At 39.8% G+C, this 16,423-nt stretch overlaps 1 protein-coding gene across 14 annotated transcripts in view; it reads left to right on the top strand.

Annotated features, from left to right (window-relative positions):
• Window positions 1-16,423, top strand: part of PHF20L1 (PHD finger protein 20 like 1) — a 54,493-nt gene that overhangs the window by 77 nt on the left and 37,993 nt on the right. For 7 of the 14 annotated variants that reach the window (XM_083827091.1, XM_083827083.1, XM_083827086.1 and 4 more), the window contains exons 1-6: window positions 44-202; window positions 1,298-1,403; window positions 10,254-10,425; window positions 10,578-10,662; window positions 11,456-11,544; window positions 14,274-14,336. In XM_083827091.1, coding sequence (XP_083683217.1) covers window positions 1,321-1,403; window positions 10,254-10,425; window positions 10,578-10,662; window positions 11,456-11,544; window positions 14,274-14,336 — 492 coding nt within the window. In that variant the 5' untranslated portion in view covers window positions 44-202; window positions 1,298-1,320. Of the gene's footprint in view, window positions 1-10; window positions 203-1,297; window positions 1,404-10,253; window positions 10,426-10,577; window positions 10,663-11,455; window positions 11,545-14,273; window positions 14,337-16,423 lie in introns of those variants that run through there. The other 7 variants (XM_083827081.1, XM_083827082.1, XM_083827085.1 and 4 more) reach the window with 4 other exon arrangements.

The following is a 16,423-nucleotide window of genomic DNA, read 5'->3' as shown; positions in this document are numbered from 1 at the left end:
GCTTCGCGGTGCCGTCGCGGAGCGGTGACGCGGCGGCGGGGCGCGGGGAGGATGGGGCTGGGGCCGTGAGGGAGGCAGAGGAGGGCGGGAGGGCGAGGGAGAGGGCGGCTGCCGCCGCTGCTCCGGATACCTCAGCGGGGGGCGAGGCCTGAGGGGGACGGCGCCGGAGCCCCGCCGGCTGCCTCGGGGCTCGGAGGAGGCGGTAAGGAGGGAGGGGGGGGCGCAGGGCTCCTGCGGGCCCCTCACGGCGGCCCTTCCCTTCCCTTCCCTTCCCTTCCCTTCCCTTCCCTTCCCTTCCCTTCCCTTCCCTTCCCTTCCCTTCCCTTCCCTTCCCTTCCCTTCCCTTCCCTTCCCTCAGCCCTCTCCATCCCCGGCCCGCCCTGCCGAGCCCCCTTTGTGCCTGCAGCGGCAGGGATCCCCCTCCCCCGGGCCCCTCTGCTGAGGGGGGAGCTCAGGGCTGCGGGCCCGGGGCTGCTTCTCTGCAGGGGGATCCGGCCCTGCAGGCTGGCAGCCCTCAGGAGGCTGCCTCCTTGTCTGCTGCTCTGTGGTAATAAGTAATGGGGTGATACGGGGTGGAAGGGGCCTTAAAGGTCTGCTAACTCCAGCCCCCTGACATGGGCAGGGATGCCACACACTAGAGCAGGTTGGCCAAGGCCCTGTCCAGCTTGGTCTTGAAAGCAGTAAGGTCAGGGAGTCGCGATAACAACAACAGTAGTCGGGCAGAAAAATGTTTCCTAGCAGTGACAGAATTGTCAGAAATACTAAAAGGCAGTTGCGAGGGAAACTTATGTAGTGGTAAGGATGACACTCAAGATTGCATAAAAAGGTTGAAGATAGATTCCCCCCCCCCCCCCCCCCTTTTTCCCTCTTTTGTTTTTGTGACTTTCATCTTTTTGGCCGTGTTTATCTTTTCATTTACATTCCCTGTAAACTGCTTGTTTCTTTTTGTCATTTTCCACACAGACTCTATGTAACTGATAAGCTCCAAAACACACAGCAAGAAGTTACAGTGTAGTACGACTTCAGAGATGGACAAAAGTATTATTATTTTTTTTTTAAGTTAGACTAAAGGTTGATGATTGTTTTTAGGGGAGGGGAAAAAGTCTTAATAAAAACGCTCGTTTTTTCAGTGCCTTCTTTTGTACTTGATTACACTTCTGAAAACCAAGTGAGTTAATGGAAACTCTGGATGCAAATTTCACATCTGTTTCCAACTTCTGCCATGTGTTTGTTGTCAGTGACATATTTTAGACAACAGTACGTACTTTAATATGATTATTTTTTTTTCCCTCCGAAGGTAGTGAAAAAGAAAGTATCAAGATGAGTAAAAAGCCTCCAAATCGTCCTGGAATCACATTTGAGATTGGTGCTCGTTTGGAGGCACTGGACTATTTACAAAAATGGTATGGAAGATCTTGCACAGTACTTGTTAAGAGGAAAATTATTTTGTTAATGTTGTATATTTTAATGCTTAACTGACTGGTGCACCTATTAACTGCCTGTTTCGCATATGAACTTTATGACTGTCCGGATATTGTTTAGAACTACTAGGCTTTAGGAAAATATTCTCTCTCTTCAGAAATCAAACAAAACTTTTATGTGTTTTTTTTTTAGTTTGTTTTTTGTTGTTCATGCAGCCACAGTAATCATAGAGCATTTCCAGCATAGCATGGAATGCCAGGGTCGTGCACAAGGTGATCCCCTGTGTTAACGTGGCAAACTTCTGTCACTAAAGACTTCCTTTGTTTTAAGTTTGAAGGCATGCAAGTGAATTTTCATGTTCAGTTATTGTACTTCATATAAACTAAAAAAAGAAAACATCCTTAAACAGAGTTCATGGAACAGGTAAAGTATGATTGTATTTGTATTAGTCAGCCAGAGGAATAACGTGCTTAGAACTGAGCCTCTGCACCATCCAGGCATTTTGTAAAAGTCAAGAGTATAAAATGGAAATGTAGGACACAGAGTACTGGGGCACAAGGACCCCACTACATGGCATATGTATTGTCAAAGGAGTCATTCTTTTGAAAGACGAATTCTTAGCCAAACTTTACTTAATGCAAGTTTCATGACGTGCTGGCCATTCTGTTTCAGTCTGAAAAAAAACTCTGGTTTGGTTAAAGTTAACGACACTGGGAGTTGATACAGAAGTTTTTTGTTAGCTGCTGTCAATGACTGCTTGGTGCTAGGAGATGTAAGAGCCTGTCCCCACTTCTCTGATGGAAAGATTTTGGAGAACTGAGGATTCTCATGTTCATGTAAATATCTGATCCTGCTAACTCCGAAGTATGTGACAGACAAGTCTGTGTATTATTTACACGTTTAACCCAACTTTTTTTATACAGAGCATATAACTACTGGCCTAAATGTTTATTTGTAAGGCTTTAATTACAGCAGAAGCATTTGGTTTACTAAGCAGTTTCTAAAGGAAAATATGGTTTAAAGAACAGTTCTTGTTCTTATTTGTTGCTATAGAGAGGGTTTTCAAATGACTGATTCTTTAACTGGATGCCAAGGTCACGAAACTATCTGAATAGTGCTATAAAAACAATATAACTTTATTAGATCCTTTTTTAAAATCTCCTGTGACAAAAGTAACTGGCTAATATAACAAGATGACAAAAGTTATTGAAGTAGCAATATTGAAAAACTGAAGTAGAAATAGCTTCAGAAGAAGAAGTAGAAATAGCTTCAGCTTGATTGTATCAATGGTAGATGCTGAATAACCCCAGCCTGTAGTTTGTGTCAGATCTGTCCGGCTTTTCCACAAGGGAGGGTGGGTCACAAGTCAGTTCTGGAGTACTTTTGTGCGTGGTTTGCATGGCCATGTGGCAGACCTGTGGCAAACAGCTGAGTGCTTGCTATTTTCAGGCAGAGTAGGATTTATTCTGAACTTTCTAGGAACTGATTTGCCATCTGGACCAGTAGGTAGGCAGGCCAAGTTTTGTGTGTGTGTAAACATCTGTGATGCCATGGGAGCTGGAAGTTAATATTAATTTTTTGCAGTTACAGTAGCAATTAAAACAGGGCTCTTTGTCAACTGAAATAATATTCACGCACATAACCAAAGAGCTTGTTAGAGAAGGCTTACTGTCGTGTTGTTATTAGGGTGACACACTCTTAGCTGTTTAACTGTTGCATAAGGGGGTGGTGGATGTTTTTTTAAATCCTTTCTATATATAAGCTGTATGCAGTCCCCTCATCTGCATGCAGAAATAGAACATACTCCAAAGAAAACAAAGTTGCTTGGCTTATATGAAATCAGTGGTTTTTTTAACAAAACAAAAAAATGAAGAGCAATAATATAGCTTAGCTCATTCTTCTTTGTACAAGCAGCAAAGTGAGAAAAACACTTGCTCAAAAATAGTGTATAAAAGGGGTTTCATTCTTTTCATTTTTCTGAAAGCCTTCTGTCACGTAAAGACCTGATGTTCATAATAATAAATTTTAAACGTTAATCAAGAAATGCCTCTAGAGGAGCAGAATTAGTAAAGTTTTGCTGTATGAATTTTGCTTTCTGAGACATTTCTGCAGGTTGTAAATTTTAGGAGTTGAAATTTACCTCATGAAATCCAGTGTTGTGCTTGAATTCCTTAAATTTTGGAGAAGATCTTGTGTACCTGGACTATACATTGCTTAAAAAAAAAAAAGGCACCTTTAAATGAGGAAGTGTTTGGGTCACCAATGTCATTTGGCATATGCAATTACCAAGCAGGGGAAAGCATGGGAAAAAATCAGCAAAGGCAGACTGTCAGTGAGCGTGTTTGGTTTTTGGTGGTGTTTTGCTTCATTTTGGAGGTAACTGCAGTAGCTTCCTTAGAAACCAAAAAACACGGTATGCTATTGCAGGGGAGGTCACCTGAGATAATGAATTTGTACCGCTTGTTAAATTTGGATTTGGTAAAGCAAGCTCCGAAATGCAGCTCTAAACAAAATCCGTGTGAGCATCTGTCGGCAAGTAGTAAGTGAGATGGAATTGAGTGTCAATAGAAAGTTATTAGATAGATTCAGGATAATCAGAGACCTGGAGGATAAGACCTGTGAGGAGAAGGTGAGGAACATGGGCATGCTGAGCTTGGAGGATAAAAGGCTTCAGGAGACCCACCGCCAGCCTTTCTGTACCTACACGGATGATCAAGAAGACTTAGCCAAGCTCAGCCGTAGCAGATGGTGAGAAGACAAGAGACAACTCTCATTTCAAGTTTCAGCCTAGGTACAAGGAAATATTTTTCACCCATGAGGTCATTCAGGCAGTGGAGCAGGTTGCCCAAGGAGCCTGTGGAGTCTCCAGGGGTGGAGGTTTTCAAGGCTGGGTAAAACTCTGGGCAACCTGTTGGGATCCTCTAGCTCACCCTGCCTCAGGTGGGTGGTTGGACTGGAGACTTCCTGAGGTTCCTTACAACTTGAATTATCCTACAAACCCATATAAACAGTGACACGTGGGCAAGTGCTCTGCACCTCTCGCGGCCAAGACAAACGGGACAGCAGTAAAGCTGCCGCTCTGTATGTTCCCACCTGTGAGAACGGTTCTTAAGCTGTCAACTCCCATGAGTAGGACACGGTATGTGTAAAGTTGATGTATTTGAAGATAGATCTTTCTTTTCCTTGTGAATTCTGTTGCTCCAGCTCTTTACTGGTTGTCCTGTAAGTGCCAGGTATTGCGTTGAAAAAGTTATTTTTCTGAGACCATAATTTTCATTAATTTAATGTAAAAATCTAAGCTGTAAAGGTGAAGAAGGTGGGATGGGTGTGCAGCCCGTATAGCAGATCTGGAGTAGAAACAGCTCACCAAGATAGGTCAGTTATCAGAATAACTGCAATCTGACTTGGTATGTTTCATTATTTCTCTTATTTTTACTTTATTTTCTTCCCCCAATATGAAGGCCTTTACCTGTAAGGCTTTGAGAAATTTATTTTTCAGTCCCTGCTTTGGATTTCAGTTGACTGGGACACCTGAAAGGTTGGGTATTTGAAAGGATTGTCATAACATAGGCTAGAAGCTGGGGAGGTAGAAATAGGCTTTGCAGACTTTTCAGATGCAGGAAGACTATTTGTGGAGAGGTCAGAATGGAGCATGTTTGCTATTTTATCCTCTATGAAGCAGAAGGAAACACTTTTTATACCATTATTGTGAAGGCAGGAAGTATGTGTCTGTTTCTAGACTTTCTTTAAGCAATTTAACTTAGGCAAATTACCCGGTATTTTTGCATCCATATTTACGGTACGGAATAACAGTTTTCTCACCTCGCAGGGTAATTCGCTGCTTGTTGGTCGCTTTTGAAGGGTGAAAAGGAAGATGATAGAAAAATGAAAAACACTGCCCTTGTGGCCATTGATGTGTTGGGTGGATTGGAAAAAATGAGAATTTTTATACTGTCAGGAAATGAAATCTAGGAGTTTTCCCATCATTTTTTTGTATTTGAATAGTGGAGCATTATTGTTTTCTTTCCTGTGCTTCATAATGTAAGTTTTGTAAGCCATATAATTTTTACAGATTTACAGAAATGTTAGATAATTCCTACAAGGTGGAATCTCTGGAACCTGAGCCTGGAGAACATGCAACATATAAACTGTGCAGAGGTCGTTAGCCGACAATGGTTTTCCTGCTCTGTCTTTAAAAAATGAGAACAAAAATAATTGGATGAAACTTTATTCAGGATTATGAAATGCTACTTTCAGCATGCTTGCACGCTATTTAAAAAAAAACAACCAACCAACAAGCCTTGCAGGTTATTCCTTACCACAGGAGCAACGCTTTCATTAATGAACTGGAGTGTGGTGGTGGTTTTTCTGTAAAAATAAAGACCACCTTCTCAATATTTTAGAGTGTGTTTTGCAGTTCAGTTGCACTCTTACAGTTTGTTCTGGATGAATTTTGGCAAATCTGCTCTGTATATCAAATTCATTCCGATCCCTCGGTGTGGAGTGCTTGCTTTAAAAATCTGGTATTGAAAATGTTGCTGCCATTTTATCCCTTATGGGCAGGAAACACATACTTGCCTTCGAAACACTTGTATAATTTTGGAGTTTATTTTTTTCATTGAAAGTACAAAAGCTGTGATACCAGAAGACTTTCTGTGCAACATAAAACGTGCAATAGTAAATTCTGTAATATGTATGCTTTTGTTTTTTCCACTGTGGGATCAGCATTGTGAAATATTACTGTTTATACACGTGTGTGGCACATTGTGTGGCTAAATTTAGTGAATATCAAGGATAGTGTCTTGTTGCTAAATCCATGCAAAGTTATTTTTGGTTTGCCTAATGACCAATCATACATAGCTTGAGTAGTTCAGAGATTTGCTAAATCTTCCATCTCTGAGGGCTGGAGTTGAATGCAGGTTTTGGATTTATTCAGCTTGAAACCACTAATCAGGGCCAGCAGGGTGGGGGGGGGGTTCTCCTCCTGTGTTCTCTTGTGAGACCCCACCTGGAGCCCTGCATTCAGCTGTGGAGCCCCCAGCACCAGAAGGACATGGATGTACTAGAATGAGTCCAGAGCACAAGGATGCTCAGGGGGCTGGAGCACCTTTCCTGTGAAGACAGGCTGAGGGAGTTGGGGTTGTTCAGCCTGGAGAAGAGAAGGCTCCAGGGAGACCTTATAAAAACCTTCCAGTGCCGAAAGGGGGCCTACAGGAAAGCTGGGGAGGGACTCTTTGTCAGGAGGTGTAGGGGTAGGACAAGGGGGAATGGCTTTAAACTAAAAAGAATGGAGATTTAGATTAGATATAAGGAGGAAATTCTTCACTCAGAGGGTGGTGAGGCCCTGGCACAGGCTGCCCAGAGAAGCTGTGGGTGCCCCATCCCTGGAGGTGTTCAAGGCCAGGCTGGATGGGGCTTTGGGCAACCTGGTGTGGTGGGAGGTGTCCCTGCCCACGGCAGGAGGTTGCAACAGAATGATCTTTAAGGTCTCTTCCAACCCAAACCATTCTATGATCCTATGATCCTAGCATACATTGAAGAAGCATAAATTATTGGAATAAAGTCACCATGCGATAGTATGATTATTTGAAATTTCAGCTCTGTAAAACCATTATTGTGGACTTAAGTGCAAAGCTGAGTTTTTTAGAAGTCTTTGTTAGGAAAAATTATATTTCTTAAAGGTGAACAGACCTAGTGCTGGATTTCCTCTGCTGAGTGATCTCTAATGAGACTTTATATTTTGCATCCTTTCTTTTATTAACTGATGCTAGCTTTGCTCTCTTTTATTTTTTTTTTTTACCTCCTTGTCTGTCCAATATATTAATGTTTTGATGCTTGGCTTGCTGAATTTTCCTTAAAACTATCTTCAGTCTTACATATTTGTTTCTAAGCTATATTCTGTGTTTTGCTTCTCCCCTCGTACTCCGTTTTCTCTTTCCAGGACAGTATACAATATTATGCTTGTTTTTCCTCTCTGTTTTCATTTACACACAGTACTTGGAGTGGCATTTCTACTGCCGATGAACAGTTAAACTTAGTGGCCATACAAAAAGTATAGCAGTAGAACTGCTGTAGCGCAGTGCCATAATGGAATTATTACTGTGTAGATGCCTAGAAAAAGGAGAATCCTGACTTTTGGCTGATGGTCCCTGAATTTCATAAAATAACCATAGTTTTGCATCCCCTTCTTGCTGGCATTTGGTAAACATGCGATTTCGGACTGTAGAGAGAGAGCGGCAATGTTATGTCTGCTGTGTCACTGCTGCGGCTTCAGGGCTTGTGTGCTTCAGCTCTTGTCTTTGATCCCTCCAAAGGGAGCTCCCTGTCCTCTTTTACAGGGTTTTTCCTTCCTTCAATCTACTAAATAGTCTCTGTATCATCTTTTACTTCTATGCTGAACTATTTCAGGTAACATTGCTACTCATACGTTTCTTGTGATAACTATCAATTGACTTGACAAAATTACAGAGCCAGGCTCTTTCCAGTGGTGCCCAGTGCCAGGACAGGAGGCAGTGGGCGCAAACTGGCGCACAGGAGGCTCCCGCTGAACTCCAGACAGCACTTCTGTGCTGTGTGGGTGACGGAGCGCTGGCACAGGTTGCCCAGGGAGGTTGTGGGGTCTCCTCCTTGGAGATCTTCGGGAGACGAAAGAATCACCAGAGTCGGGGCATAGGGAAACTGTCGTGTGGTTAGCTTTGAACATGGCTTCAAGAATAGAAAAGTTAAACCAGAATGCTAGTTTATCATAACGAAGTTCCTTAAACCCTAACAGCATCCTATTTTGACCTATGGGTTTTGCTTTCTGCTTTGATAAAATGTGTTACCAGTTTCACGGCTCTTTTTTTGTTGTCAACCTACTTCATAGGTGAAAGGAGGCTGATCACGTTGCTCCCCTGAAAGACATCCACTGGAATTCTTTTCTTATCAGTGAAAAGATTTTTGTTAGTGGGGTGGGAAATGAGTCTGAAGTTTAAAGCTAAGATCTTGGTGTTGTGTTTTTTTTTTTAAGCAAAACTAAGTTAGGAGCTTGGAGAAATGGCTCTGAAAATATTTTGCATTTCTGAAATGTGTGGATGAGACAGATGCAACAAGATGTTTGACAGTCCATGCATTCTGATCTGAGAGTAAGATGTAGCTGAAGTAGTTGCAGTGACAACCTAGAAAATCAGTTTTCTTCTTTCTGCTACTTTGAGAAGTTTATATGTTGGGAAGCTGTATGTATCGGTGCAGCTGAGAAAGCAGGACTGGAGAAATGAGTAGGCTGAAGGAGCAAATTGAGTTTGACACGCATTAACTGCCCTTTCCCTTGTAGTTACCAGGAAAGAAGGAAAGTCTGGACTTTCTGAAAATGTCTCTATTTTAATTGGAACATAGTGTTAAACATTCCTTTATCAGCATCCTTAGTATTTAGGAGAGAAAATATTTGAAATGGAAAATGTTGACAGGGTTCCTGTATCTGTCAGATGCGTTTCTGGCTAATGGAATGTGCAGTAGCGCTGGAAATCGGTTGCTCAAGCTCTGCCTTTTTATTATTGCTCAACAGCAGCATTTTGTTTGGAAAAACAGGTTGCATCTTAATGAAAGTGGAAGGCAGCTGTCCTTTTGCCGTGGCCTTTCTTTTCAATGCATTTTTTTATTACCTTTAGGCCATCCATGACTTCCTCTATTCTACTATTTTATTTGCTGTTTGAACACCAGAAATTGTTTCTCGTTTTGTTGTGGTACCCAGAATATAAATTCTGGAGAAAATTTGATAAACTAATTCATTTTTTTTTCAGCAGATTCTTTGCACTTTTGAATCTATCTCAATATTCTTGTTAAGGGTAGGAGGATCTGAATTCTGCCTCATTCCAGTTTTCTCTGCATTTCACAGTGGAAGTAAGGGAATCTAATGATTTTTGGTGGGGAAAATATAATAACAGTTTGTGACTTGCTGTCCTACTACAGCTTTATTAAATAAATCACTTTGAAACAGAAATGGACAAAACAGTAGTTGACGAAGTTAGAGAAATTCACCACCATTTTTTCCTTAAAATGTAATCTCAAATATGATGGTTCCTAAATTACAAGGTTGTTAGAATCCAGGTTGCATCTTTGCCATGCCCCAAATTAGATGCTTAAGACTTGCAGCTCAGCCCTGGTAAGTTCTGCTGAGCACATACCATCTTTGCTGAAAGTAAGATCCATACCTCAACTGACATACTTATTTTAATGCATGCGCAGTTGCAGAGAGCTGACTACTAAAACATAGTTGATGTGAATCAAATCTAATGGCAGCAATCACTGAAGCTGATCTGCAAATTAATAAGTAGCTTACATTAGGTAAGAATGTTCTGTTGACCTCTGGGTTTGATTAGTTGCTCAGATTTGTCTGAAATCAATCAGATAGTGTAATGAAGCACTTCATATGTTAAAAGCAATGCACGTACTCTTCAAAGAATTCGTCCTACCTATCCCCAAGTTAACAAAAACTGTTACAGGCTTTTGCTTCAAAAAAAACACAGGTAATAAAACATTAACTGCTAAAGCCCACTTCAGTCAGTCTTGGTGTGGGTGCTCTAGGTTAACATCTGTGTATAATCACCTGTGATAAAGCTGAAGACATCACTAATGTGTATAGATGACTCTTAAACTGATAGTAGGATGGCAGGTAGCTTAGTATCTTGATCTTTTTCAGGCTTGGAGATTTCCCAGTCCAAGGTGTTAGTATAACTTCTTGGATAGTCATGTAAGCGCTGATGGATGCAAAAAGAAAAATAAATGGGGAAAACAAAAGCCAACCAAACCTGGAAAAAACTTCTGAATTTACCAGTGTACGTTTGTTGTTCAAGGTATCCATCTCGTATAGAGAAGATAGATTATGAGGAGGGGAAGATGTTGGTCCATTTTGAACGTTGGAGTCATCGCTACGATGAGTGGATTTACTGGGACAGCAACAGGTTGCGACCCTTGGAGCGACCGGCATTAAGGAAAGAAGGGCTGAAAGATGATGAAGAATTTGTTGTAAGTGGCACATGTATTTTGTTTTTGACTCATTTTAGTAAGCTGTCCTACTTGATTTCCTGCATTAAATCTGTCTAGCATATAATGTTTAAGTCTTTTTTGGAAAAAATCTAAAGGTTCAAAATATTAATAACAACATTTGTTTAAAATAGGATTTTAAACCTGGAGAAGAAGTCCTAGCTCGTTGGACAGACTGTCGATATTACCCAGCAAAGATTGAAGCAATTAATAAAGAGGGTATGTATTCATTTGTGGTCCATTGGTAAGGATCGTTTGCATATGCTATGCCATTGCTGTGGTCAACTTAAAAACAAAACAAACAAAAAAACAAAACACAAAATCAACAATAAAAAGGCATGCATGTAAAGTTTTCCTCACTGCCTCAATATTGTGGTGAAAATGTTTCTGTTCTGTCAAATGTAATATGTTCGTCTTCTACCTGAGATTAGAATATTTATCCTGGAAGATAAAATGCTCAATGCTTGCTCAGTGCTGGGCAGAACATCCTTTGCACAGTGTTATTTAGTGTACTTAGTGCTGATTTGGTCTACTCTCAATAGATTTAAATTTTCTTAATTGTTTCAGGAAATGGTCTTTTTAAAGTTCAATGGATGAAGTAAAAATAATGGGAATTGGGAAGTAGAACAAATTAATTCATATGCAGTACTTCTTAATGGGGTAATATCTCTAGTGAACATAAGTAAAAGTCAGATGAGGATTTGATTGTGAATTGATTTTTTTCCTCAGTGCTGCAGCTTAAATATTACCTGATTCTTTCAATGAATTATGAGCGAAAGAGTTACGTTAGCATAAACGTGGTTGAAAGTGTCTAAGTGGAGAAAGAGTGTCAATGTAAAAGCAGGGCTTCATTGGGCTTGTCTTTTATTTTTCTTAAAATTCTTGATTATGCCTGTAGATAACATCTAGTTACCTTTTTCGTATAGCCTGCAAAGTATTTTGATAAAGCTTTCATAGTAACGAGTTGTCTGTTTCTCAACTACTCATAGTGATTCCATCAATCCTCTTCTAGGAACATTCACAGTACAGTTCTATGATGGTGTTATTCGGTGTCTTAAGAGGATGCATATCAAATCTATGCCAGAGGATGCAAAAGGGCAGGTAAGAATACTAGGCATCTTTTTGTTAGGTTTCGTAGTGATTTTTGTATCTTGAGGTAGTAAGAAAGTTGTCTAGCACAACAAGTTTTAGATTAGTATTTATTCTAGGGCCTGTACTGTCTTGCTTCACCATTTTTATGGATGATATCTCAGAGTGTGCTGCTCACATAGTCTTGCCTTTATCTGATATGTCTAGCTGCTGTACACTCCGTTGCTGACTAATCTGTTCCCAGAGTTTTGTCTTGCACGGTTCACAAAAGCAGGGACATCCAGAGACATTCTCCTTTGATGTCTTGTGGCCTTTCAGGAAAAAGCTTTTACTTGTCAGTAGTTTGTGCTGGTGATTTATTTTTTAATTATTTTTTTTACCCTCTTGTTTGCTACAGTGGTAGACTCTTGCCCACGTGTTCTTATTAACATGACTGTTTGGTGCTTTTTTCCCCCTGTATCAAAACGTTTAGGGTTTCAAACAGATAAAGAAATATTTATCTCTGAACAGTGCCCTGTCACTGTTGAAGTAGAGATGCTGAGCAGAAGCGGAGGAAGGCTGTGAAGCAGAGGATATGATTCAATAACTAGGCATATCTTTATTCATAAAAGAAAAACAGCATCAAAAACTGATACATGCTTTCAGTGGAAATGCTATTGGGTTTATCTTGTGTTCTCATCCTTAATGTGAAATTACTCCACTGAAACAATTGGAGATTAAAAAAAAATGTAGAAAGATTGTTCTTATTTACTCCCAATTTTCTTCAGAATATAACTTTTAACTTGAGGATCAAAATTCAGTATTTCATAATTACTGTTGTAACTATCTGTATTTTGGTCACATGATAAAGGCAGATAGATAATATAATTGGCCTGAAAACGTTTCTGTATTTCTGGCCTACATGTTGCAGGTGGATGTATACTTGAGTTGATCATCTCTACGCAGAATATTATAACATTGTGCAAGCAACACTTGCGCCATTTAAACTACCTTTACTTAAAGAGATTAAACTGAAATCCATGGTCGCGCTACCACAGGTTTCTTGCTGTAGTGTTGCAATAACTACTGAAGCTGTGTGTAAATATTAAAAAAAAAAAAAGTTTTCAGTATGATTGTAAGTTAGGAAGCAAGAGTATTTCATTTTCCTTCATAAAAAGGCAAACGTGGGTAACGTGGTTGTGACTGAACTAAAACAGTCCTTCTTTGACGGTGATCAAGTCCTTTACTCGATCCTGCACTTTATCCTAGGAGCCAAGTCTAGTCCCAGGGTACTACCACTAGGCATTTTCAGCTTTAAAAAAATTAAAATTGGTTTATTACAGATGCTGGTTAGCAACCACTTCGATGTCCATACATGCTTAGTGTCAGTCCAGCTTATCTATTATCTCTAATTTTGCATAATAGTTGAGAGTTACAGTGTCAGTCTCATGCATCTCAGTAATAGGTAGCTTCAGTGAAGTCTTCAGAAAGAATAAGTGAGCTAAACTTATACTTCTTAAGAAGGATTAAGAATTTTTAAGGCTATCTTGAAGTAAAAACAACACAAGCAAGCTTTCTGTACTGCTAGTTGATTCTAGTTCTAGTATCTTATTCTGCAAAATTCAAGGTAGGCATGAAGCTGTAGCTTTTGAAGGCGAAAGTAACTTTCTGCAACATCTACTTCATCATTACGCTATGACAAAAATTTCTTTCACGATATTTTTGTGGTATTTAAGAAGATAAATGTGATCTAAGTTCTTTTAAATTCAATAATCTGAAACCAAGTTTTGTCTAGGCTTAGAACTCAAATGAAGGCTTTTGATTTTATGCATTGCATATTTTTTTAGATGATGTTTACTGGAAATGATTTAAGTTTAAAAAAAAAAAGGTCAGGAATAGAATTTGATTTGGAACATAATGGAGTTGGCAGACTAAACACTTCATGCTTAATATAAACCTGTGTTTTTTTTGTCTTTTTCGAAAGAAAAGTTTCATTTCAGGAGGCGAGTATATGCTTAAGATACTACTTTAAGATCTAGCACATTAGCAAGTTTAACAAATATAAGATCTGTTTGGAATGTGCATGCTAAGCATGCAGAATTTGGATTAGATGGAGGAAAAGAGATAGGGACTGGCTAATTTTTTTGCAAATAAGTATTCATGGTAGAACGTACTTATAAGAAGATATTAAAGATCCATTTTTACGTGAATATTACTCTTAAATATTTTTGTTCTTTGTCTAACTAAAAGTGTGCGACTGAACAGAACCAGAACAGCAGCAGTGGTTATCCTCTTCAGAGGCAAATGCCTATGCCGAGCACACTTATTCTGTCAGTAATTTTAAGTGTATTGGTGCCAATGGCAGTATGCTATTTTCAAAAGCAAGAAACATAGTTTGAGTTTAGCATGTCTTAAAGTAAGAGACTGTAAACACTAATGCTCATACTCCATTTTTTTAAGCTATAGTAGATGTTTGTGTTTTATAAAACTTAGCTGTGAGGCTGGAAAGCCAACATTTTCAAAGAAGAGTAGAAAATATTTGTGTAGTGCTGTGCAACGAGACTGAAGGTTAGGTTCTTCTGCAGAGAAGCTCAAATTTATTGAAATCACGCAGAAATGTGGATAAAGAAGTACAGAGAGGAAAATAAACGAAAAAAAAAAGATGGGGATATTAAGACTGCCCTTGTTAGAGCACGTATAAAGTATTCAGATAACTTAATTTTTCTGTTTCATGTTTTTTGTTTTATCTTTGATGTAATTAGGCGCGCGAGAGGGAGCAGATAGCGCCGGAGCTGAGATTAGTGACGGAAATCGAACCAAAAGAAGTGAGTTTTGAGGAGGGGTTTGAAGGAGAGGGAGGGGACTTGGCACGCAGGAAGAGGAAGCTGAGGAAAAAGCATGGATTTGAAATTGGGACAGAGGAAAAAAGAAGATATGACAGGAGACAATGTGAGCCAAGATCTAGGTGGGGCAGACCCTTTAGAATCTGAAAGGTGAGGGTAAGGAATCCAGTCTTGCTTTGGAATCAGCCAGTCACTAGGTTAATGGTGTTTTTTGTATGTGTGTGTATGAATGTGTGGCAGCTGGGAATTGTGGTGTGTCAGGAGAGGGAAAACAGCTGAATTTGTAGGACTGCAGAGAAGGCTACACCTAGGCTGTAGGTAGGCGAAGAGAGAATGATGTATGTGAGTTGTTACTGGCACAAGGGTTGGATTTTAGAAGTGATTCTGTTTTTTAATTCCCACTTTTGCAGGTTTTTGCAAGGGAATACTTTAAAATGCAAGCGTTCTAGCCAATTAATGTGCAAGGCTGTTGGGTAATTTCTACTAACATATTTCTTGATTGTGCAATTTCCTGTGCTTTGATTCAGTGAATCTAATTAGTATAATGACAGTTTTTCTCATTAGTGATAAAGTACTGATTTTTCTTCTAACTACAGTGTCCCATTACTTCTCTCCTGCAGTTGTCTCAGCTTACTTGAAAGATGAATCTTAGAATAAAAAAACAGGAAATATAAGTTTTTAAAAAAATATATGTAAGTGAAAAACATTTACTTGAGTGAGATACCATGGGAAGGGGGAAACTGGGCTGGATGGTGCAGTTACAAAACCATAGTCAGTAAAGTGATAAAATCAGGACACCAGGGACAAGTAGAAAAAACTTTTATTGGCAGGAGCTTATTTATTCATTTATAACATATTCTTGTTGGATCCTTGGCTTTGTGTGTAACTGAATGCACCAGGAGCAAGTCCTGCTATTAAAATTTGGTGACTAGCGTGTGATATTTATGATACGTAATGGTCTGCTCTTGTGATTGACTGAGTAGTTTTCTTTACGACAGCCTTGAGACAGATTTCAGAATGCACTCTGCATTAGGCTCCCACTGTTTTTTTTTTTCTCTAAAAGGTCTGAAAAAGAAACAAACATCTTATTGAAGTAGGAATTACTGGGCTCTTCAAAAGAAATAGTTACCTTAGCATCTCATATGTTCAGATAGTCCTAACAGCTGCAGCTCAGCTGGAGTTCAAGGTTAAAAAAAAAAAAACCAGGAATTACCTGTGTCACTTCAGTGCTTATGTTTACTGCAAAGCCAGAATAAAGAGTGAATCCACTGAGCTTCAGCCAACTCTGAATCACAAAATCGAGGTTGGAGGGGACCTCTTGAGATCACCTCTTCCACTCCCCCTTTCAAGGTTCTCTCCACTGAGTTTAATCTTTAAATATTAACCTGTAAAAATATGTATCACCAACTAATGTCTGCTGTGGCTTCTGAATGTTTAACCTTTGTTTGTTTCATAGTTGTGTCCTGCCACCCTTTGTAAGCTCTATGTCTTGAAAGTAACCAAACAATGAAATAAAAAACAAAAGTCCTTCATGTTGCACTAGAACAGCTACCATTAAAACAAGTTACTTAGGCCAGTGTGGTCCTCAAAGCTTGAAATCTTCTTTGGAAAGTTTCTGATTTCAGGGTGCTTTAGCATGACTGGAAATGAAAAGACTGTTTAGAAGCTATTTTCATGCACTTTCATCGTAAGATCCAAGCTCCAACCATTTTACTGATCCTCTTCATCCCTTGGCCAGAGTACAGTGTAAGACTTCCACTCTCAGGTCTTCTAACTCCTCACCAGCACAAATAGCTCAATCCTTTTTTTGTCCTGCTGGATGGGCAAGGCTCTGGATGGACTGGAGCTAATGTGTGTGCTCTTTTTGCCTGGCCAAAAAAGAGGTATGTGTGTCTTTGATTGAGTACGCAGCTGGCAGTTGAGACGCTATTTGTGGCTGGCATGTCACCAAATGGCTTTGGTAGCTACCTGTTTTTTGCAAGCATTGCTAAAGTGCTTCCAAACTATTCTGCTACATGATTGAGTGTATGCATCTTGCATTGGCAGTTCGGATGTGGAAGACATTATTT

Source organism: Anser anser (genome assembly GCF_964211835.1).
Source record: "Anser anser genome assembly, chromosome: 2".
Taxonomy (NCBI): Eukaryota; Metazoa; Chordata; class Aves; order Anseriformes; family Anatidae; genus Anser; species Anser anser.
This window is presented reverse-complemented; position numbering and strand designations above follow the sequence as displayed.